At 51.7% G+C, this 23,641-nt stretch overlaps 1 protein-coding gene across 3 annotated transcripts in view; it reads right to left on the bottom strand.

The window, feature by feature from the left end:
• The window catches only part of LOC138807774 (nitric oxide synthase 1-like), an 84,852-nt gene that overhangs the window by 47,243 nt on the left and 13,968 nt on the right, over positions 1-23,641 (bottom strand). For all 3 annotated transcript variants that reach the window (XM_069993528.1, XM_069993530.1, XM_069993529.1), the window contains exons 2-3: positions 19,272-20,372; positions 8,143-8,269 (exon numbers count right to left, since the gene is read on the bottom strand). In XM_069993528.1, the coding sequence (XP_069849629.1) occupies positions 8,143-8,269; positions 19,272-19,975 (831 nt within the window). In that variant the 5' untranslated portion in view covers positions 19,976-20,372. The remainder of the gene's footprint in view (positions 1-8,142; positions 8,270-19,271; positions 20,373-23,641) is intronic.

Genomic DNA, 23,641 nt, shown 5'->3' on the forward strand with positions numbered 1-23,641 from the left:
TTCGGTGGCCCTGTCAGAGCTCCCCGGGGCCCGGGCCTGCATGGACTCACGCAGTCCAAATGAAGTTGGAATCTGCAGTCTCAGCTCAGGACTCTGGTCTTGACATGGAGGAGAGCAGAGAAGCCCAAGCTGCTGAGCTGAGAGCGGCCCCCGTCGGAGCCAGGTGTGGGGAATACAGATTACTCCTTTCCCACAAGAAGCCCACCCTGAACGGAAAATACCCAAAGTTGAAGGGCTGGGTCCAATAGGTCCTGCCTGTCATCCCAACTCCTTGAGAGACGGAGGTTGAGAGGATCACAGTTCAAGGACAGCCTGATAAAGTGTGGGAGACTCTTTCTCAATCAACAAGCCACGTATAGTGGCATACTCCTGTCACTCCAGCTACTCAGAAGGCATAGGTAAAAGAATCATAGTACAAGTTGGTCCTGAGCAAAAAAATGAGAGCCTATCTTTAAAAAAAAATGGCATCAAGCACAAAAGGGCTGGAGGTATGTGGCTCAGGTGATAGAGTGAATCTCTAGCAATTGGCAGGTCATGAGTTCAAATCCCAGGATGGCCAAGAAAAAAAAAAAAAGCAAAGGCAAAGCAAAGCAAAGACCTAAGTTGAAAATTCACGGAGTGGCTCTACCGTCTGACCCAGGAGCACCCTAAGCTAGCTGAGCAACCGGCACAGGAGTGTTGGTTGTTTCCTTGGTGATCATGGGGCTGACAGGAAGAACTGAGTGCCCTGCTGTGTGCCACAAGTGTGATTTCTACCAAATCGCACGGCTTCGGCGTCATTGGAAAGTCCGGTCCCGAGCCCCGTGAACACGATCGCAGAACTGTGGGAGGACGGCGGGTACAGAGACGGAGAGGAGGAGAGGCCACAATGGCAGGACTGGGAGAAGATGGGGGTTGGGGTGGAAGAAGAGTCGATGAGAGCCTTGGGGTGTGAGGGAGAAGGAGAAAGAGAAGTCAGTGTGGACTGGGGGTGGGGGTGGGGGTTCTGGTGTCAAAGCCTCTGGAAGGTTCTGGAAGGTTCTAGAAGGTGGCAAGCCTCTTAGCTGATGTTGGGAAGGAGAGGACGATAGACCCTCAGCACCAGAGCCTGGAAGCCATGGAAACAGGGGCTGGGCACCTGCATTCGTAACAGTAGTTGTCATTGTCACCATTGTCACCATCACAATCATAATCTCCCAGCGAAGCCAGCCGAGAGCCATGGTGAGGGCAGTTGACCGTTTGGAGGTTGCTATGGGCTGAACGATGCTCTCCCCTAAGTCACAGGCCAGTATCTTCAAACCCTGGCGGTTGCCTGCTGCGGCTCTAGCTGTCTATGGGGGTTCTCAACGTAGAACGAGGGCGCAGGACCCTCCTGCATCCAATACAGCCGGCGTCCTTGTAAACAAGAGAAAATAAAGGGACTTTGGAGACAGACATGCAAGCCGGGAGGAGGCAGGTCACGTCACCATGAACTTGGCTGTCTCCTCACACCGACAGAGGCCTGGGGCCTGAAGGACGCACCCTGCCAACACTTTGACTTTGTCGTTATGTCTCTGCGATGAGACACGGAGTGTGTAAGGAAGGCACTGGCATGGCGGAGTTTGGTTAGGCAGCCCTGGCAAACGAACCCAGGGCTGCAGCCTGGGCAGAGGAGAGACCCGCAGCTCCCTGCCCCGCCTGCCTGGTTCTGAAATGAGGGCAGAGCACCAGGGCTGAACTGGGCAGTGGGCCATACACACCAGGGGCCAGACGCCACACACCAAGCCCTTCCTGCAGCCCTGGGCAAAGCTACTCCACCCTGTGGGTACCACCTCCCCGTGCCAGCGAGCATAACCCGGTTATGAGCTCAGCGTCCAGGAGCACAGTCCTGCAAAGCAGCAGGAACCCACTCACCCGTGCAATTAACAAATCGCTGCTTAGAGAGGCTGGGAGTCAGAGGCACTGTATTCAAATCGTGGTGGCTAGAAAGGTTGGTCTGCTTACTTTGCTTTTCCTGCCTTACCTCCCCAATTGGACAATATGTTTTGTAGTCTGTAGGGCTAGGAAAAAAGGGCTGGTGAGGTTCAGATCTGGGAGTTGATATCCCAAGATCACAGGCCATGTGGTAGTCACACCTCACCGGACAGCTTTAAACACAAGTCTCATGACCAGGCAGAATGGATAGGCGCACCAGAAATTAATCGAAACCACAAATCCTGTAATTATCTCGTGGCTTCTCTCTTCCCCCATGGTCCTGCTTTGTTTCTGGGTGCATCTGTTCACGAGCCTTAGCTTGCTTAAGGGCGAATGTTGAAATCATGCAAGCTTTTTGCCTTTAAACACCTTGGAATGGCAGAAGAGAAAGGAGGTCATCTCTCTCGTGACTTCTAAGTCTCTGTTTGGAGAGGGTTGGGGAAACATATAGATTTAAAACAAAAAAACAAAGCACTCTGACTGACTGAAGGCTTCAGGGAAAAAGATTTGACTCCTGGGTGAGGTTGTACATTGAGAAGTTTCTCTGTCTGGGTCCCTAAAATAGGATATCATTGTCCTGAGAGAGGGACGGCTTGGGCTGAATACACTTACTCCCAAAACACACAGCAAAATACGTGGAAATTCCGTCACAGCCACAATCTACACGCCGCTACACGCCTTCCATTCAGGCCCTATTTCCTGACTCCACCCTGGCCCCACACTCCCCCAGCAGCAGGAGAGATTGAGAGAGAGAGAGAGAGAGAGAGAGAGAGAGAGAGAGAGAGAGAGAGAGAGAGAGAGAGAGAGAGAGAGAGAGAGAGAGAGAGAGAGAGAGAGAGAGAGAGAGAGAGAGAGAGAGAGAGAGAGAGAGAGAGAGAGAGAGAGAGAGAGAGAGAGAGTGTGTGTGTGTGTGTGTGTGTGTGTGTGTGTACCAGTACTGGGGCTTGAACTCAGGGCCTGGGCTTTGTTGCTTAATTTTTCCCCCCACTCGAGGCTGGAGCTCTAACCACGCACCTCCAACTTTCAGGTTTTTGCTGGTTTAATTGCTGCTAAGATTCTCATGGGCTTTGCTGCCCTGGCTGGCTTTGAACCTGGATTGTGGGATCTCAGGCTTCTCTGAGTAGCCAGGATTAGAGGCCTGAGGGCACCCTAATGGTGGCTGAATTCTCAATTAAATGAGGGGTCTTCAAGCAGATGGTGGCTCTGTACAGGGGAGCCCAGTGCTGATGGTACCCCACCCCCACCTCCACCCCCCTCAGCAGGGAAGGCTCTGTCTCACAGAAATCTCTGGAAAGCATCTTTGCAGAGGGCCTGTTGCCAGAGGACACCCTGGCTTGCTTTTCTGGAAAAAGGGGGACACGGAGGATGCTTTGGGAGAAAACTAGAATTGGGGGCGGGGGACGTATGGGTGCCTGAGTGTGCACATCTGCAGCCTGTCCCAGGAGAGGAAGTTTCTAGAAGTTGAGGCAAATCTTTGATGAAAGGCTGAGCGTTTGGCTATAATAATTCCAAGAGAGTGGTCATGTTTAACTTCCTTTTCTTTTGAGCAATGCTTAGTAAATATCTACTTGGTGCCAGGCTTGGACCAAGCCAGCCCCGTCCATGGCTCACCGGCTTTCTCATGGCACCCCGTTTTCAGGTGAGGAGACAGAAGGTCTGAGAGGCAAAACCACAGCCACAGAGCTGAGCCCTCAGAGCCATGACCTTCCACGGGAGATCTTAACGCCGCGCCCTGTTCCATCCTGGAGCCTGGTCCAATCAGGCATGAGTCACTGAGTCACAGCCTTGTCCCGACTCACCGAGTGGCCAGGATCTATCAGGAGAGCTCTGGGGGTCCAGAGTCTGAGTTCAGATCCTACCTACAGCACTTACTGAGCCAAGTCACTCCACCTTCTGTGCCTCAGTTTCCTCAGCTGTAACATGGGGATAGGCAGTACCCAGTACCCACGGAGGGTCAGTTCCAGGACCCCCATGAAATGAACATCTAAGCGTGCTCAGGTCCCTGCCTACTAAACGGGAACAATATTTTCACAGGACCCAGGCTCACCCTCCTGTCTAAGCTAGCAGCAGATGGTGGCTAGTCCTTAATGAAATGCAAATGCTATGCAAATAGGTGCTCACCCCTTGTCTAAGGAACAAAGGCAATTATACCTGCACTATTTTTGTTTGCTTTTGGTGGTGCTGGGGTTTGAACTCTCTAGGCATGTATTCTGCCACTTTTAGCCACACCCCTAGGCCTTTTTGCTTTAGTTATTATTACTACTTTTTTTTTTTTTTTGTCAGTCGTGGGGGCTTGAACTCTGGGCCTGGGCGCTGTCCCTCAGCTCTTCAACTCAAGGCCAGTGCTCTACCACTTGAGCCACAGCACCACTTCTGTTTTTCTAGTGGTTTATTTGAGATAAGCTTCACTGATTTTTCCTGCCAAGGCTGGCTTTGAACCATGATCCTCAGATCTCAGCCTCCTGAGTAGCTAGGATTACAGGTGTGAGCCACGGGCACCCAGCTTTCGCTACTATTATTATAGTACTATTATTGCAGGCAGTTTACTGCTGAGCCATGACCCCTGTCTGACTGATTGGTTTTTGTGCTGGTCTGGGTCTTGAACTCAGGGTCTGGGTGTATTCCTTAGCTTTTCCCCCTCAAAGCTGTCACTGTATCACTTAAGCCACACTTCTGTTTTCTGATTTTGTTCATTAGTTAGAAATATGTATGTCTCTGTCTTTTCTCCCTGGGCTGGCTTTGATACATGATCCTATGATCTTAGCCTCTTGAGTAGCTAAGATTACAGGTGGGAGCCACCAGCTCCTGGCTCCTTTATATATTTTTAAGATAGGGTCTTCACTCACTTTTTGCCCAGGCTAGCCTCAAAAATGCCATTTTGTCTCATGAGTAGTTGGGATTACAGGCGTGTACCACCAACGCCCAGCCAGATGCAATGTTTTGAGTCCTCTCCATGTGGTTTGTTGAATCTGTGGATATGGAGTGCTCACTGTTCAGTAACTGGTTGGACTAAGGTTGGGAGCCCTGTGGATCTGGAGTGCTGGGTGCAGTACCCGACACTGCCTGATAAAGATCAGCTACTCTTGTTAGGGTTGGCATCCTCTCACACCTCCCTGAATCTGTTAGCACCTATTAGGAAGGGGAAGCTCAGCTCTGTGCGAATGACACATCTGATCGAGGTTAGGCCACTTCTGGGCTCCGCCCCAGAGCTCGGGGTGGCCGCCTCAGTGCTGGGAGCCAGGGACGCCCGGGCTGGGAAGGGCTGCCTATCTGTGTGGCGATCCTGCCACTCCTGGTATTTTCATCCTGACATTATTAACATGCATGAGTCAGGGCTGACTGAGGTCTCCCAGGGCAGGCACCGGACACAGGGGTCCCGACCCCCTTCCAGGGTGGGGTGAACAAGCTGGCTCTGCTTGCAATTTGGAAGCCACCAGAGACTGCACCGAGGCTCAAAACTCACCCGGAAAGACAGAGATGCTTGTGAACAGAATCTGACATTTTGAAAGCAGCCGGGAAGCCCTGCGTCCCCGGAGTGATGAAATGCCAGCTCCCATCCAGGCAAGAGTGGGGAGGGCGTTTCGCAGGGAGAAAAAGCATTGTGGGAGAAGCGGATGTCCTCATCTGAGGAGAGAGGCTGTTCAGAAGGCCAGGGAGGTGGAGAGAGAGGCCCAGTGGGAACAGTGCCCCGCCCTGGGCCCTGTCCTGCATCACTACGCGTGGGATGGGTGCTCAATTAGATGTCCATCCCCCAGCAGGGCAGAGCCCTGCCTACCCCTTCTCCCTTGTGAAAGCAAATGATGCGTCTCAGAAGAGAGGCTGTAGAGGGCCTGATTCAAATCCTGACAGAATTTGATGTATTACGATGATCGCAGAAAGGGCCGTTGGAATTTTGCCTTAGGTGGTATCAGCGCAAAAGACAATTCCAGACATCAATGATGATCCTTAGAGAAGAACTCAGGGTTCAGCCACCATCTTTCCTTCTGTTAGAACATCGTCTTCCACTTCATGCGGGGCTAACTCCTACTTTATTTTCAAAACCCCAGGTCCAAAGTCACTTCTTAAGGTAAACCTTCCCTGATTTCTCATAGCACATTGTGTCCCTGTCCCTTTAAGGCCTATTGCTAAGTGTACTGACCATGAGGGTCTTCTATGCTGGGGCTAGATGTGTGGTGGGATCCAAGGGATTGAGAAATGGAGATCTGACTGATGAAGCAAGGGCTGATTCAACCCACTCACCATGAAAGCCCAAAGGAATGTCAAAGACAAGGATCACAAAGGGCAATCCTCCTATGTCCATCTTGGAAGGATCAGGGATTACATGTATGTGCTACCATGCCTGGCCCTAAAGAATGAAATCCACCTCATCTTTTCTGAAGCACAGGAACCTTGTGATCTCTCATTACCTACCATTTATAATAAATACATAGAGACAAAAAAAAATTTAACTTCCATCCTAACTTTAAAAGAAAGGCAACAGCATCAATGTAATACATGACAACAGACGTGGCGTGGATCTGGACACAGCTGGTGTCCAGTCAGAGGCTGCTGCTTTCTGACTTCCTTTGTTTATGGCTACAGCCCTTCATTTTCAGTTAAGACCGAAACCGTGAAGGACTCTGAACTATTTTAGCTTACTAAACTATTCATGGACCTGAGTCTCCTGTTGCCCACAGTGTGGTATTGATTTTTTTTTTTTTTTTTGGTTTCCAGTGGGGAATGAACTAGGGCCTTGTACATGCTATGCACATGCTCTACCAGTAAGCTCCATTCCCAGCTCCAGTGTGGCCTTGACTTCTGAAGAAAATACAAGAAGCTTTCATTTTGCTCTTCCAAACATTCCTAGGTGTCAAGCAGCAGGGTCAGGGGTCTGATCGCTATGGGATTCCACATGCTCTTTCTTCCTGGCCAGGCACGAACAGCTACGGGATGCAATTCCCTCCACAGAGCACTGTACCCCCTCCCCTAAGCTGTGTAGGTCTGAAGTCCTTAATTAGATGAGGGCTGAAAGGTGCCATCCAAGATGGGGGTACAGTGAAAAGGAGGCAGGCCATGCCTCCTCCTTCCTGAACTCCCTATTGGTCACTACCCAGAAGCAAGCCACACCCCCTCCTTCCTGAACTTCTCATTGGTCACTATCCCCACATGGGGGAAAGGAAGCAGGCCACGCCCCTCCTCCCGGAGCTTCCCATTGGTCACTCTGGCTCAGCTTTGCTGCTACAAGGCAGAGGGTGGATGGGAAATACATGAACCTCTCAGGATTGCTCTGGCCTAGCCTGTCCAGGCCAGGGGAAAAAAAGGCATTGCTGATCTCCAGCCAAAGCCAGCCACTCCTGGAAGAGGAAACCGACTCAGCTGTCAACACACATTTCAGCGGATTGGCAAAGGCTAAAATATTTGGTAACAGATGGAGTTGGTGGGGCTGTGGGGAAACAGTCTCCTACTTAGATGGTAGGATTGGAACAACCCCGTGTGCAGTACAATCGGGCAGTCTGTGCCCAAGTCACAAATGTACACGATCTCTAACAATACTACCACCTGTAGGAATTTATTCTACTTATAAGCCCAAGCATGCACCAAATGAGTTATCTGCACACTGTCCCACACACCATAGCATACAACAAAATGGTAGCAATAGCCCAATCCCTGGATATGACATGGGAGCACACAATGGTATAGATGCACAATGGAATATTATGTAGCAGTGAAAAGAACCAAAATCCTCTCTATCCACTAAAGAGACTTATTTCCTAGATATGTTGATACATGAGCAAGAAAGGTATGAACTCTGCTCTCATTTGTATAAAAATAGGAAAAGAATGCATGGGTAATTTGTCTGTGTATGCATATTGTTAAAAGTACATGCAAAAAAAACCTAAATATTGCCAGCTTTGGGGGAAAGAAAAGCAAGTTTTGTGCCTCTGATCCCTTTCAAACTTGGAACCACATTCAAACAGATCTGAAATTTGAAACATGGCAAGTGTCACAAGCAAATCCAAACAAAACAAACCGAGGAACAAAGCCAGTTCTCATCCCAGGATCAGCCCTCCTGGCCCATCTCCGAGCTCTGAGGCCATGGAGCCTGGCTTCTACCTCGGCTTGGCTGGAGATCCGCCTCTCTCCCTCCCTCCCCCCTCCCCACTTCCCACCTACCTGCAGGGCTCAGGCAGGGGAGAGAGCATAGGTGCCAGGCCAGTGTCCCCAACTTACCTGCTCCTTCTCTGAATACGGGTTGTTGAGGACGACGGGCACGCTGCCCTTCCCCCACAGGTCATTGAAGACTCGGTCATTCTCCCCGCCAAGGGGCAGAGCTCGGTGTGCCTTGCTGTCCAGATCTCTGAAAGGTAAAGGGGGCCAGGTTAGAGGAGGGGGGCCACACGGGATTTTGTGGTTCTGAATCTGTGCAGATTTTCTGCTTTTCCCTGGTGTGCCTTTAGGTGGAGCCAGTGAGCTCTGGGCACCTTCATAAAGAAGCCCAGGTGACATGGGGGGAAAAGGGGTTCCATGATCACGTGCTGGGCTTTACTTTTTTTTTTCTCCCAGACAGCCCCCCCCACCCCGCAACTTCACAGCCCTGGGAACCAGGGAGGCCTGTCTACAGAATGCCACTTAATGGTGGAAGAGGTAGGAGGTGGGCCGGGGGACACAGGCCATTCCAACCAAGGCTTGGGCTTGCTTTGGACACAAATCCAGGATAAACAATGGTTCTGTGAGTACAGGGAGAATAGCATTCAGCATAACCACGTGATCCGTGACCATAGCCAGCACTTACTAAGCGCTTACTGCATGCCAGGCACTTGTGCTTTTTAGTTCATTTAAACTTCGTGACAATGATGGCTAATCACAGTTATAAATAATGTAAGTGCACCATCAGTGTCATCATTGTAACTACGGACATCACCATCGTCATTACCACCACCACCACTAGCATCATCGCCATTGTCACCACCACTATCATTTCGAGAATCCCTATCATCACCAGTGACCATTATGAGCATCTTCATCACCATCATCATCATCATCATCATCACCATCATCATCATCATCATCACAATCACCATCACCAGGAGGAAACAGATCAAAGAGGTTCGTTCAGTCATGAGCTTACACACAGCTAAACTTGTTTTTGACTCTAAAGCCTTTTTAAATTTTTGTTTTTTAAAAAATTAGTGTATAGGGGCTGGGAAGGTGACTCAGTGGTAGAGCGCTTGCCTTGCAAGCCTGAGGCCCTGGGTTTGATTCCTCAGCACCACATAAGCAAAAAGAAAAAAGCCGGAAGTGGTGCTGTGGCTCAAGTGGTAGAGCGCTAGCCTTGAGCTGAAGAACTGAGGGACAGCGCCCAGGCCCAGAGTTCAGGGCCCACGACTGGACCAAAAAAAAAAAAATTAGTGTATAATCAAAAACACTTAACAGGGGCTGGGAAGGTAGCTCAGTGGTAGAGTGCTTGCCCTTGCATGCATGAGGCCCTGGGTTCGATTCCTCAGCACCACATAAGCAGAAAAAGCTGGAAGTGGTGCTGTGGCTCAAGTGGTAGAGCACTAGCCTTGAGCTGAAGAGCTGAGGGACAGTGCCCAGGCCCAGAGTTCAGGTACCATGACTGGCAAAAAAAAAAAAAAAAAAAAAAAAGAAAGAAAAAGAAAAAAAAACACTTAACAGTGCCTTATCTGTAGATGAACTTTGTCTTTCCCTCGCTTTCTCTTCTCTCTTCCACTCTTTCCCCCTCCCTTTTTCCCTCTCCTTGTCTTCATTCTTTCATCCCTTTTTTCTTTTTGCTGGTCCTGGGGCCTTGAACTCTGGGCGTGGGCACTGTCCCTGAGCTCCTTTTGCTCAAGGCTAGTGCTCTACCACTTGAGCCACAGCGCCACTTCCAGCTTTTTTTGTGATTTAATCAAAGACAAGAGTCTCATGGGCTTTCCTGCCTGGGGTGGCTTCAAACTGTGATCCTCAGATCTCAGCCTCCTGAGAAGCTAGGATGACAGGTGTGAGCCACCAGCACCTGGCTCTTCTCCCTCCCCTCTCCCCCCCAAATCCTCCTACCTCAGCCTCCTGAGATTATAGGTATGCACCACCATGCCTGGCTTTGGAGCCGGATTTCTCCCTCATTAAGCTATCTTGGCTCCATGCCTTTGACCTCTAACAGGCCTAGGACAAAGGCATCTCAGTGAGATGGCGCAGGCTGGCTGTTCTCTGGGATGGAGACAGGACCAGATGGTTCGCCAGCCTTGTGTCACCCCTGTCCCATCCAGGTCTACTTTCCTGTGACATCCGGTTCCTGACTTTAGGCACTGCACCTTGCCCTGTGGTCCAGCTTGGGTCTGATCGCAGGCATTGGGTCTGTCCCTTGTGTAGTTCTCTGTCCTACATCCCCAGCTTTGGGGGAGGCTCCTCTGTCCTTGAGTTTGATGCCTGGACAGTCACCTGAGATGACACAGAAGCCGGGACCCCAGCTTAGAGTGCATGGCCCTCCAGCTGCTCAGCAGGGATCAGCCAGACCCCTCCCTCGGGGATCACATCGTCCCAGTAATCCATGTCACGGCCACTTTCGCGCTTCTTCTTGGAGAGGTTTGCCTTTATCAGAGAGAACATTCTGTTTTGCCCTCTTCCAAATGGCACCAAAATATACCCAGAGTGCCTCTTGATTGCAGACATTTCCCCAGTGCACGGTTTACCTACGCGGTGATTAACACAGGGGTTGTCTGGAGAGAACGCTGTTCTCTCACAATGTCCCTCAGCTCCACTGCAGCTCTGAAACTCCCGACCCCAACTTGTCTCATGATCGTGGGTGGGGATGGGCAGAGGAGGAGAAGGTCAATGTACGTGGGCATTGGTACCAAGCCCCAAGGACTTGCACAGAACTCATGTATTCTAATCTCAATAGACATCAACAGCTCAGTTAACAGATGAGAAAACTAAGCCAAGCTGAAATTATTCTGAATTCAGGGACCTGAGCTTGTGAGGCGAGAGCTCCGTTACTTGAGCCAGCCCTTCTGCTTTGGTTAATATCTTTGTGCTTTCTTCTCATGTCTAGATAAGACTTGGACCACGATCCTCCTACTCCTTTGCCTCTGAGTAGCCAGGATTATAGGCATACATCACGGCAGTTGGCTCAAGCTGGGATTTGAAACTAGGTCTGACTGGTACTTCACTCCCTGTTCTTTCTTTGTTGAAAAGTACAGACAAGCAAAACTAGTGAAGAGGTTCCTTCTAGGCCAGAGGCTCCAGAGCAAGAACTTCTCAGAAAGTTTGTTTACAAAAAAAAAAAAAAAATTACAGGGTGAGCTTCCCAGAGGTGATTTCTGGAACTTGTGTGAACTGGCAGGAAAGCGGGCTTCTTTTAGCGTCATTTTCTTTTAAGCCACAAATGCCTGTGTATAAATGATGCCATTGGAGTGTTTTAGCCAACACAAACTTATTTTAGGGTGGTGCCTGAGTAGCAGGAAAAGAATATTGTAAATAAGGGACCGCAGGAAGCATGGAGGTTGTGTTGCTTTGCTTTCATCTCCTCAGGAGCAAATCAGAAGGGAGCTTCATCAGACTCCAGACCCTCCGTCTGTCAGAGACAAGCAGGTCTGAGGGGAAAAGCTGGTCGCCTGGGATTTACCGGTGCCAGGATTCTAAGGAGCAGCATAGCTTGCTTTGCGACCTCACATGCTTTACGGCCTTGTGTGCTTTATGGCCTAGTGTACTTTGCGGCCAAGCAATGTTTTCTGGGCCTACAATGCTTTGAGGCCTAGCAGTGCTTTTAAGGCTTAGTAAACTTGGTGGCCAAGTACAGCTTTGCAGCATTCAGCCATGTGCACACACACAACGTGAGTCCCGCAGCACATGGCAGAACCAGGACGCCTCCTCTTGGTTGATGCCGTCTGGCAGAATCATCTGCCATGATGGAAATGGCTCAAGTCTGTGGCCACTAGGCACATGGTGGCCACGAAGCTCTTGAGACACAGGGGTGTTGTCCTGAGCGACTGAATTTGAAATTTCACTTTGATTAATTTGCATGTAAGGAGTCATGCGTGCTTGTGGCTGCCCTGGGAAATGTAGATACACAGGGTGACATCTTGAGCCCTGTAGAAGCTGACACCCCTTGGTCCTAGAGCTGGTGAATTTGGAGATTCTTGGCTTCTCTTCTGACCCTCCACCTGCCTCTCTTCCTGAGGAATCCCGTGCCTACCTCCTACCCTTCCCTGGATGGACTTTTGTTTCCCCCTGCTGAGAACCAACTCCTACTCATCCATCAAGGCCCACGTAAGCCCCCATCCCTATCTCTGCTGGGAACTAAATAAGGTCGTGCATGGAAAATGCCTAGCACACAGTCGGCACTAACTAAACACAAGCTACGTCTACCTCCATTTACAACAAAGGAGACTGAAGCCCAGAGTGAGGAGTGAGCAGAGGAGGAAGCTTGAAAATGCGGCGTGTCTTTCTCAGGGGGCTCTTAGGAGAAAATCGCTGGCTGGAGTGGGCTCCCCCTGGGGAGCTGTATACTCACGAGGAATCTTAAACTTGAGTATTGGATATTTTCGAGGAATAAAAGCTAACGAATTGATGGTATTCCTCTGGTTAATGCAATGTTGGCAATTATCTGATCATTTCTTTATTAAAAAAACCCAAAATGACAAGGACCTCGCCCAATGAGATGGATTGGGCTTCTGGAAACTTCTGAGTGACCTAGTAATCAGCTGTCACTTTCCTCCACCGCTCCTCATGCTCCTGGATCCCACCCCGGCTCACCCCAGTGAGATAAGACTCCAAGCTGCACCACTACAGATGTCATAGGCCCTGCGTGTTAGAGATATTATGGGATGCTGAGCATCACTGCGGATGTCTTAGCTCCTGGGTATTATGGGATGCTAAGCATCACTATGGACATTGTAGGCTCTGTGTACTGTGGGCTGCTAAGCATCACTATGGATACCTGAGGTCCTGGGTATTGTGAGATGCTAAGCATCACTATGACATCTTAGGCCCTGCATATTATGGGATGCTAAGTATCTCTACAGATACCTTAGGCTCTGTGTACTGTGGGATGCCAAGCATACTACAGACATCTTAGGCCCTGCGTATTATGGGATGCTAAGCATCACGATAGACATCTTACATCCTGCGTATTATGAGATGCTAAGCATCACTACACACATCTTAGGTCTTATGTATTGTGGGATACTAAGCATCACTATGGACACCTTATGCCCTGTGTATTCTGGGATACTAAGCATCGTTACAAACATCTTAGGCCCTGTGTATTTGGGGATGCTAAGCATCACTATGACATCTTAGGCCCTGCATATTATGGGATGCTAAGCATCACTACAGATATCTTAGGCCCTGTGTATTGTAGGATACTAAGCATACTACAGACATCTTACATCCTAAGCATCACTACAAACATCTTAGGCCCTATTATGGGATGCTAAGCACTACCCAGGCCTTTCCACACTCATTGCCAGTGACAACCTCCCTTCTAACGCTGACAACCAAAGTTGTCTGTGGACACCATGCAGTTGGACCCTTCCTTCCTTGGGATGTAGCACCATAACTTCATACTTCCTATTCCTCCCTGTCCCTGTTCTACAACTAACCCCCTCCACCACCCACAGGTCTGCAAAGACATTTTACTCCTTGTCTCCTGGTCTCAGATGCACTTGAGGGATTTGCCTTCACTAAGTGGCTCCTGTGTCACTTCCTCTCACGTCCCCCCCCTCCACTATTCTGTCTCCGGGGCCAGGTGTGCAGATTTGCCTTCTGCCTGGCACACATTTCCTAGCCTCCTTGGCAAGAGCTAAACTAACTACAGCCCTTTGGATGATCAGACCCAAGACACAAGCCAAGGGCTGGAGTGGCATCTTGTCCTTTGCAGAACCCTTGCCAGGTCTCCCCTCCTCCCATTGACTTCTCAGCAGCCAGGCCCTGTGGTGTCTTGTACAAAAGGGATGAGATCCTAGGCTTGACTTCATAGGAAGCCCACATGTGGGTGAGGGGGTCCAGCGAGGCCCATTTGCCAGCTCTGAAGACCCGGTAGGGAGCAAGTGGGCCTGGCACACAGACAGGCGGGGGCGACTGCTTGCCTAGGCCCAGCCAGGACGGCCAAGGAGCAGCTGGCCCTGGCAGGAAGTCCTGCCCACACTTCCAGTGGGCACCACGCTCTCTCTGACTCCCGCTCCTCCTTGCCCTCCACCTGCCCATGGTCCTTTGGCTTCTGTATCTACCTGTTCTCGAAGTGGAGGGCTGAGTTACAGCAGAAAGACTGGGGGCTGTGGATGAGGGGATGAGGGGTGAAGGTTTTCTCCTTGAGAAGAGAAGCAGCAGATGGTCTTCATAGGTAGAAAACTCTTCTTTTTTTCTGCTTTCTTTTTGCATGTATTAAATTGTACTGGGTGGTTATTAAGGACATTTCTATAGATGCATATAACATACTTGGATCATATTTACCTGCTTTGTTATTCTTGCTTATTCCCTACCCCCCAAAAGTCTGTTTTGGGGATCAGGGGTTCTGCAAACATTGGCACCAAGCAGGGAGTTAAGGGCCCTCAAGCTCAGACACTGTTACTGTTCTTCACTATTATTTTATTTTGCCAGTACTTTGTGTGTGTGCCAGTCCTGGGGCTTGAACTCAGGGCCTGGGCACTGTCCTTGAGCTTTTTTTTTTTTTACTCAAGGCTGGCATCCTACCACTTGATCCACAGCTCCACTTGTGGCATTTTGGTGATTAACTAGAGATAAAGAGCCTCACAGACTTTCATGCCCAGGCTGGCTTTGATCTGCGATCCTCAGATCTCAGCCTTCTGAGAAGCTAGGGTTACAAACGTGAGCTACTGGCACCTGGCTAATATTTGGGTTTTGAGCTCAGGGTTTCATGCTTGCTAGGCGAGCACTCTACCCTGTGAGCCCTGGCCCTGGCCCTTCGTTGCTTTAGTTTTGTTTTTTTTTTTTTTTTTTTGATAGAAGCTCACACTGTTTTGCCCAGGAACAGTCTCAGATCATAATTGTCCTACTTCTTCCTGAGTTAGCTGGGATCACAATCATAAGCCACCATGCCTGGCTTGGCAGTTCATTACCAATATCAACAAAGTGGACAGGGTTCTCAAAAACATGCCATCAGAGCTCAGGCTAGTGAAGATAATGGTTAGGTAGGGTTGGGTTTGGATGCTGGGGAACTGGAGAGATTACCCAGCCCTTTCCTGGCCCCTACTGCTGGCACTTTGCCAGGAAGTAGCCTATGCATTCATAGATTTTCCAATATACAGTTAAGTTGGTCCTCCGGATTCAACTCTCTGTGGGTTGAAAAAGCTTCAGAAAAAAAACAACAACCAACAAAAGATATCTGTACTGAATATGTAAAGCTTTTTCCCCTTGCTATTATCCCCTCAACAATACAACAGAATAACTATTTACAAAGCATTTCCATTACATTAGGTATCATTAGTAATGAAGAGATGGTAAAAAGTAGATGGGAGAATGATCGTAGCTTCTAGGCAAAAACCTACACCATTTCATTAATGGCACTGGAGCGTCCACAGATTTTAGTATCTAAGGGGATCCTGGAAACTGTCCCTCTCCTAGGGATACTGGGGGTTGATTATAGATATATTTTTGAGAGGTGAGAAGCCAGATTTTATGAGAAAGCTCTTGATTTCTCTACATCACACAGATCTGTCAAGTTTGCAGCTACATGAGACTCAGAGAGCTGTGGGGGGGGGGAGGGGGAAGGAGCAGCTTCACCTCCAGGCCATGATCTTTGACCTAAAGTAGGTTCAAGCTGGGGAGGTGGGGGGGGGGGGTCAAGGACCAGAGACTTTGGATGGAGTGGGGAGGAGCTCCTGGGGGCCTGCCCATTGCTGACGTGAATCTCTCAGGACTCATCTGATCCACATGTTGTTTTTACAGAAAGAGAAACGGAGGCCCAGAGAGGTGAAGGGCTTTCCTGAAATAGGTGAGGAATAGGGGGCTGGAGACAGGACATGGTCACTGGACTCCATCCTGTGTGGCCTCAGCCATGGGGACGAGGAGAGCATGTGTCAACATAGGACCTGTTCACAACTGTGCCACAGAGCCAGGTGGATGGGGGAGGAGGCTGGGCTGTGGCCTCCAAAAACCTGAACTTGGACCTATGGCTCAGATGTAGTGTCCCATGAGGGTTCTTGTGTTGCAGGACCTTTAAGGAGGGCAGGGCCAGAGGAAGCTCAGGGCCTTAGGGGGTGGGGCCAGACAGGTGCTCAGGGCCTTAGGGGGTGGGGCCAGACAGGTGCTCAGGGCCTTAGGGGATGGGGCCAGGCAGGAGCTCAGGACCTAAGGGGGGTGGGTCCAGGCAGGAGCTCAGGGCCTTAGGGGGTGGGGCCAGGCAGGAGCTCAGGGCCTTAGGGGGCGGGGCCAGGCAGGCACTCAGGGCCTTAGTGGGCGGGGCCAGGTCACAGAAGGCCTCACCTTGGAGAGGATTTAGGTGGCTCTCACCTGGTCCTCTCACAATGGAGATGTTGGAAATGGAGGGCTGAACCTCACCTCACTCCGGCTTCCTGCTGTGCCATGTCAGCTACCTGGATGTCCACAACAGAGCAGGGCTAATTCCAGTGCCTACCCTTGAGCTTCCAGAACTGCGAGCTAAAGAAACAGCACTTCTTTATAAAGTAGCCAGCCTTAGGGATTTTGTTATAATACTCCAAGGTTACTTTACAGATGTGGTGGGAAGTTTGAAATCTTGAGTGGCAGGTGGACCTGGATGATCCTAGTGGCCCTGGGTGCAGTCCCGTGTCCCTACAAGGGACAGGGGATAATCTGACTATGAGAGACGGGACAGAGACACTGAAGCCAATCCTAGGCATGAGGATGGAAGGAACAGGCCACACACTACAGAATGCTAAGACTGGGGCTCTGGACGCTAGGGAAGGCCAGGCAACGGAGATTCCAGGAAAGAAACTGCTCACTGATACCCTGATGGAATCCCAGACCAGCCAGCCACACTTTAGACTCAAGACCTCTGGAACTATGAGAACAGAAGGGAGCTGCTCAAAGCAACAGAGTTAGAAATAACTTGTCACAACCGCGTATGGTGGCACACACCTGTAATCCCAGCTGCCCAGGAGGCAGAAGTAGGAGGATCCAGAATTTGAGGCCAGCCCCAGCATAGACCCTATCTCAAAAATGAAATCCAAATGAAAGGGCTGCAGGTGTGGCTTAATTGGTGGAGTGCTGCTCTGGCATGCTCAAAGCCCTGAGTTCAAGCCACAGGACCACGTACATGTACACAAAATAATTACAGTGAAGGAGCTGAGGGAGTGCTGTGTGTGTGTGTGTGTGTGTGTGTGTGTGTGTGTGTGTGTGTGTGTGTGTGTGTGTGTGTGTGTAGGGTGGGGCTGACCTGCTAATACAGATGGATGCTGGACTGGACTGGGGACTTTGGCCTTGGCCTCCTTAAAGCCTCCCTCAGGGCAGTGAGCTGAGTAACCTGGATATTCTCCTCAATACAGCATTTTAAAGCGACAGTTCCCAAAGCAGAACCCCAGGTCTGCCAGCTTCCGACCTGCCTCCAGGACTGGAGGATGGACGGACCGTTTCTGGGTGAATGTTGCTTCTCCTCCACGCAATGGCTCCCTTTCCCCAAGGTGGCCATGAGCAGCAGGAGGCGAATGAGAGCAAGAGCAGGGGTGAGGTGGGGCTGTGAAGCGGTCCAACCCCCCCAGAACTCCCAGACTGGCAGGGGCGTCCTGGACGTTGGCCCCATGCTTAGAAGGCCTCCTTGTGGCCAACCACCAGCATTTAGGACACAGAGCTCACCCCACCCCACCCTTACCCCCAAAGTCTAGACCAGGAGGAAAGGGCCGCACAACCACACAACCTGCATTCTGGCTCTGAGCTGACACCCTCCGGCTACATCTCACATAGAAAGACAGCTTTAAAAACGTGGTTTTACACACACACATACACACACACACATGCAAACTTGGGTAAATCAAGGAAAGATAGACCCACTGTCTTACTAGGAGCTGCGTAGCCAGGGAAACACTGCTGCTTGTATATGACCACATTGAGACACTTGTGTCTTTGGTAGCTGATGGTCCCGGATGGGCCTCAATGCTATGTGTAGGGGTGCAGACATCTAACCTAAGACTGAGGTCACCCCGGCTCCAGATGATATGTCCCAGGGCAAGTTACTACATGGTGTCTCCTTTGTTTTATAGTTAGAACATGGAATGGATGAAAAAAATACACAAACTCCGGGAAGGTTCTTTTCTTTCTTTTTTTTTTATGATATTGGGGTTTGAACCCATAGCCTAGTGCTTGCAAGAGGGGCACTATCACCGTAGCCTACCTCCATGCCTTACAGATATATGTTTTATTTCTCTGGTTAGGGTCCTGTGTTCTACCCCAGGCCAGCCTCCAACTGTGACCCTCTTACTATGCTTGCAAGTGACCCCATCAGCCCAAGAGGGCCCCCCACTTCCCATAGATGAGATGAAGCTCCACCCTCAGAGGCTAAAGCACACAGTAGGTCCTCCTTGTAAAGCACGCAGTAGGTCCTCCCTGAGCACTTGTGAAATGAACACATGCACAGGGAAGGAAGCGCCCCAGGGAGCTTCAATATTCCTGGGGCACTGAGGGGTTCTTTGGAAGAGGGGTTCCCTGGGTTTCTCAGAGGTCCCAAACGGGGAGTCTCCCTCTGGGCACATCCAACCCCTTCAGGCCATGGAGGGGGTGTCTAAGAGTGGGAGGAAAGAACAGAGAGAAACTGTACCCCCTCTCTGTCTTGACCCCCCCCCCAGCCCCACTACTGATCTCCACCCAGGAGACCCGGCTCAGCCCAGCATGTCCTCACAGGCAGAAGGTGCTGGTCTGCTAGACAAGAGCAGGCTGCAGCCTGACATGTAAGCTCCTGCATCTGTGTAATCTCGGCATGATTGTGATTTGGGGGAGCTGGGACTGCGTCTGTGCCTCGATTCCCTTTCCTGCCCGGGGAGCCTCCTCTGCCTTCGGCTGGCTGTGGGGCAGAGAAAGCAGCTGAGACAGAGGCTGAGGCAGGGATGGAGGGGCAAGTGGAGGCTGAGGCTGGCCAGGGCTTGGATCTTTCCATTTTAGGAGTCCTGACTGGGGCGGGGTCACATAGAGAAAGGCAGGAAGCCATGTTATTTAACCCCCCCCCCCACTGGCTATGGCCATCCCTTAGCTTTGGGCTTTCCTGCCACAGCTTGGGGCCAGCGGCTGTCCCTCTCACCTCTTGCGATGTGGATGTTGAGTTCAGGGGACTGGGCGGGCGGCAGGGACGGGTGTGGTAGGGGTATGAGACAGCTCAGGCTGGTGTCTGGGTGGTGGGCACACGCGTGTGCACAGTACACACAGGGGCAGCTTACCTGTCCACCTGCACTCCTGTGTCCTTCGTCTCTGTCTTGGGGGGTCCCCCTCGGTTAGCCACTTTCCCGCCCGTGGTGAGAAGGTTCAACACCGGCTCAATCTCTCTGAGCAGTTCGCTGTTCTCCTCGTGGTCTCTGAGGAGGCCTGTGTCAGGGCTTTTCTTGTCCAGGGCCAGGCCGTTGGCCTGGGCACACGGGCCCGCTTCCTGCCCGTTGTCCTGGGCCCGCTGAGGGCCGCTCCCACCGGCCCTGGCCGCCACCGCCGGCCCCTGCTCCCTGCTCCCCGATGGCTGGGAAGCTGGATCGGCAGCTTTGGCAGAGGGGCCCAGAGGCTGGGTCACGCGGATGGTCTTGGGGGTCCCATCCCCGGTGAAGGTGGTCTCCAGGTGGGTGGTGAAGCCCTCAGGGCCTCTCAGGATGAGGACCACGTGGGTCTCGGAGGCGATGCCCCTGAGCACCTCCAGGGCGCTGTCGTAGCTCAGGTCCACCAAGGGGCGGCCGTTGACGGCCAGGATGATATCCCCGGCCTGGATCAAGCCACTCTGCTCCGCGGCTCCTCCACGGATGAGATCGGAGATGATGACGGGGGGCTTGCTGACGCGCTCCTTCACCAGGAACCCCAGGCCCCCCACTTTGCGCTTGAAGAGGCGCACCGAGATGACATTGGGCTGGATCTGCTGGACGCCGAGCACCGGCTCTTCCATGGTGTCTGTGCCCGAGGGTGCTGGGTGCACGCCCCACAGCCTGTCCAGACCAGGTGGCTTCCACAGGGACAGCGGGGCTCCGGCTCCGTGGACACGAGAGCTGGCCCACACAGGCTGCCCGGGCTCTATGCTCTCCGCCCGTGACGTGGACAAGGCGTCATCGGTGGCATGATGGCACGCATCTCCCTCCTCGCCAGTGCTCAAAGGAAGCGATGGCCGCCGGGCAGCTGTCAGGAGAAGTCTGGGGACCTGTCCCTAAGCAACAGGTCAGGCAGACGGGGGAGGATCAACGTGGGATGGATGCGTCTAGAAGTGACGCATGGTAGACGCATGGATTAGTCTCTGGGCAGTTTGGTCACGGCTGTTTGGATGCATATGAGAGCCACGGCTTCTGGAGCTGAAGAGAAGGACACAGGGGAAGAGGTGAGAACAGAAGGAAAAAAAATAAAAAAGACCCAAACGGAGCGCTTCATATTCCTGTCACAATTAGGACAAATGGAGGCAGTGATAAAGTAAGGCAGTTTGAGGTTGCCTGGGGCAAACAGGAAGACTATTCCCTCCCCCCTCAAAACAACAACAACACAAACAAGCCGGGTATTGTGACGCACGCCTGTACTCCAACTCTGTGGGTAAGTGTGAATAGGAGGATCGTGGTCCAAGACTGGCTCCAGGCTAAAGTGCATGACCCTATTTGAAAAAAAAAAAAGCAAAAAGAGATGTGGCTCAAGTGGTACCGTGTCTGCCTGGCAAGTGTGAAGCCATGGGTTCAAACCCCCGCTCCTCCCCCCAAAATAAAACTAGGATAGAAAACGGCATAGAACAGATACACGCTGAATACGCGGGAGATTTCAAGCCAGTGCAGAAATGAGATCCATCTTCCGGAAGGAGGCATCCGCCTTTGCAAGAGAACACAAACAGCCCAGCAGCATCTCCATGTGTCTCCAGGATCAAGGCCCCAAGAGACCCAAGCGTGGGGGCTGGGGTGGGGGGGGGAGGGAAGGAGGGGGGGAGGAAGGGAGGAGGGGGGTACCCCTTGCCAGGAAACCATGGGCAGCCAGCCTCAGAAACAAAATGACAGAATCACAAGTCCTTTTTTCTTATCTCTCCCGATCATGGCCCGGAGTCACCAGCCCAGTTATCACTCAGCCTCTCCAGGCCCCCAGGGGAAGCGGAGGACAGCCAGGCCCCGAGACCAAATGACAGCATCACAAGGACTCTCGTAGCTACACCAGCTTGTCACAGTCTCCTGGGTTTCGCAGTTTCCATTCGCAGCTCAGGAGCTTCAGCTGGCACAAAGCATCTTTGGGTTCTCCATCCTGGGTGTCCCCTCTGGCCCCCACAAAGCAAACCTCCTGGGAAGACAACGATGCCCCTTGCTCCAGACCCCGGGCTGGGGGTCGACAGGTCCAAAACCTGAACTACCTGCCAAATGTTTAACACCAAAGAGATGGGTCCAGGCAAAACTCTGAGAGATGTCTGCGTTCCACTGACCATCTAAAAATGATCAGCGGCCAAGCATGGTGGCACAGGCCTATAATCCCAGCTATGCAGAAGACAGAGGTAGGAGGATCTCTAAGGTTGGCCCTTGGCAAAAGCATGAGATCCTAAAACAAAAGCAAAAGGCCTGGGGTCATGGATCAAGTGGTAGAGTGCCTACCTAGCAAGCATGAGACCCCAAGTTCAAAATCCAGCACCACAAAATAAATACATAAACAAAAACAAAAAACCAGAGTGGGCTTTGGTCGGGTGCCCATGGCTTATGTCTAGATTCTTAGCTACCTAGGAGGCTAAGATTTGGAGGATCACAGTTTGAGGCCAGCCCAGGCATTAAAGTACTTGAGGCCCTCTTCTGAACCCATGGCCTGGGGCCAGGTGTGTACCTGTCATCTCAGCTACCAGAGAGGCTGAGAGGAGTAGGATCATAGTTCTAGGTTATGCTAGGCAACATTGTTCCTGAGACCTCATCTTAACAGAAAACAACCCCACAAAACCCAACAGGTACTGCTGTGTATACTTGTCATCCTTTCTATAGCAGGAAGCATAAATAGGAAGATCGTGGCTTAGACTGGCTGGACAAAAAGGAAAACCTTAATTGGAGCCAAAAAAAAGGGGGGCAGGGGATACAGCTTGAATGGTAGAACCCCTGCCTGGCCAATACCAAAGCCCTGAGTTCAAATCCCACTACTGCTTAAGAAAGCGGTGGACTTGGTTGCTTCAGGGTTAGCTGATAGCAGAGCAGGTCCCTCAAGGACAGTGGTTGCTGAGAGAAGATAGATATATTTCGGAGGCATCGGGCAGGGCCAGAGCCGGCCCTGTGGGAGAGGTGACATGTGCTAGGTTCCCAGGGTGGGCACGGGGGGCGGGGGGTGGGGACCTGCGGTGGGGCTGGCTGATCAGAACTGAGCTGGATGCTATATGGGGTGGAGCCATTTCCTGACCCTACTCTGGGGTCCCAGCAGCCCGTGGCCTCCACAGCCAGCCACGCTGTAGCTCACGAGGAACCCCCTCTGCGCCCACACCAACACACAAACCCACACTGTGGTGGCTGTCTTTCACCAAGTCTGTCGCCCCCCGGACTGGGGCAGCTGATTGGCTTCCTATGAGAGCAGGAGGTGGGTGCAGAGGCCACCCTCCTCCCCTCCCAGGCCCCCCCCCACCCCCAGAAGGGAGGTGCCACCCCCTGGGTGTCCTCCAGCATCCCCACACAGCCCCATTATGTAAGTCCTCCAGCCCCTGCGCCCGGCGAGGGAGAAACGCTGATTTCCTGGGCCCGGCCCAGGCTGCCACCTCCATCTGGCACGGCTCTCCATGTGTTCACGCACCGCCCTTGCACCCTGTCAGCGCTCAGCTGTGTGTGGCGGCCCTGGCCACGGGCAGGTTTGTAGAGGGAGAAACTACCCCGCGTCCCTGGGGGAGGGAGCGCGGCTCACCATGCCTTTCTCTGCTTGGGCAAGAATTTGCTCTTGCCGTCCCCCCTTCCTTACTCAGAATGCTCAGGGCCTCCGGAAGATGCCTGTGTCCCACAGACCAGCTGAAAGATATGAAGCAGAACAGAGGCTGAGGGCCGGACATGGGGCTATATGCCTGTAATCCCAGCTCTATGGAAGGTCAAGGCAGGGATTACAGGCAGAAGCAACTATGCTCAGCCCTGCTTTTTCTTCTTTTTGATATGACAACTTACCGAGTGAAACGTGATACCTCGGCTCTCATAAGGTTATTGGGCAGCATAGGTCTGGACTGCAACCATTATTCTTAACTGTATTCCATCCTGTAAGTCCCCCACAAGTTGCCGATCATTTGGCTGGGGTAGAAGAACACGTTCTTATGTTTTAGCTTTCTCACAGAAACCAGAAGAGCCAAGGAAAGTTTGTAGACGTCATAGTAGGATTTCACCAGCACAAATCCAAAATCCTGCCTGGGAGCATCAGGTAAGTCTATTTATACAATAGTGAGGTTAGAGCTGGGCTGGGTGGTACATGCCTATAGTCTCAGCAGGAGGGTCATGAACAGCCAAACCCCAAATGAAACAAAGAATGAGACACAGCTCTACAGATAAGAAGGGATCAGGGAGAGGCACCCTTGGGGGAGCTAGGAGAGGGAAGGTGTCAATTCGATGCCCATAAATACAGTGATTACGGTAAACGCAGCAGATTCCCACTCTGAACG

Source organism: Dipodomys merriami, unplaced genomic scaffold, assembly GCF_024711535.1.
Source record: "Dipodomys merriami isolate MVZ:Mamm:240054 unplaced genomic scaffold, mDipMer1.0.p SCAF_433, whole genome shotgun sequence".
Taxonomy (NCBI): Eukaryota; Metazoa; Chordata; class Mammalia; order Rodentia; family Heteromyidae; genus Dipodomys; species Dipodomys merriami.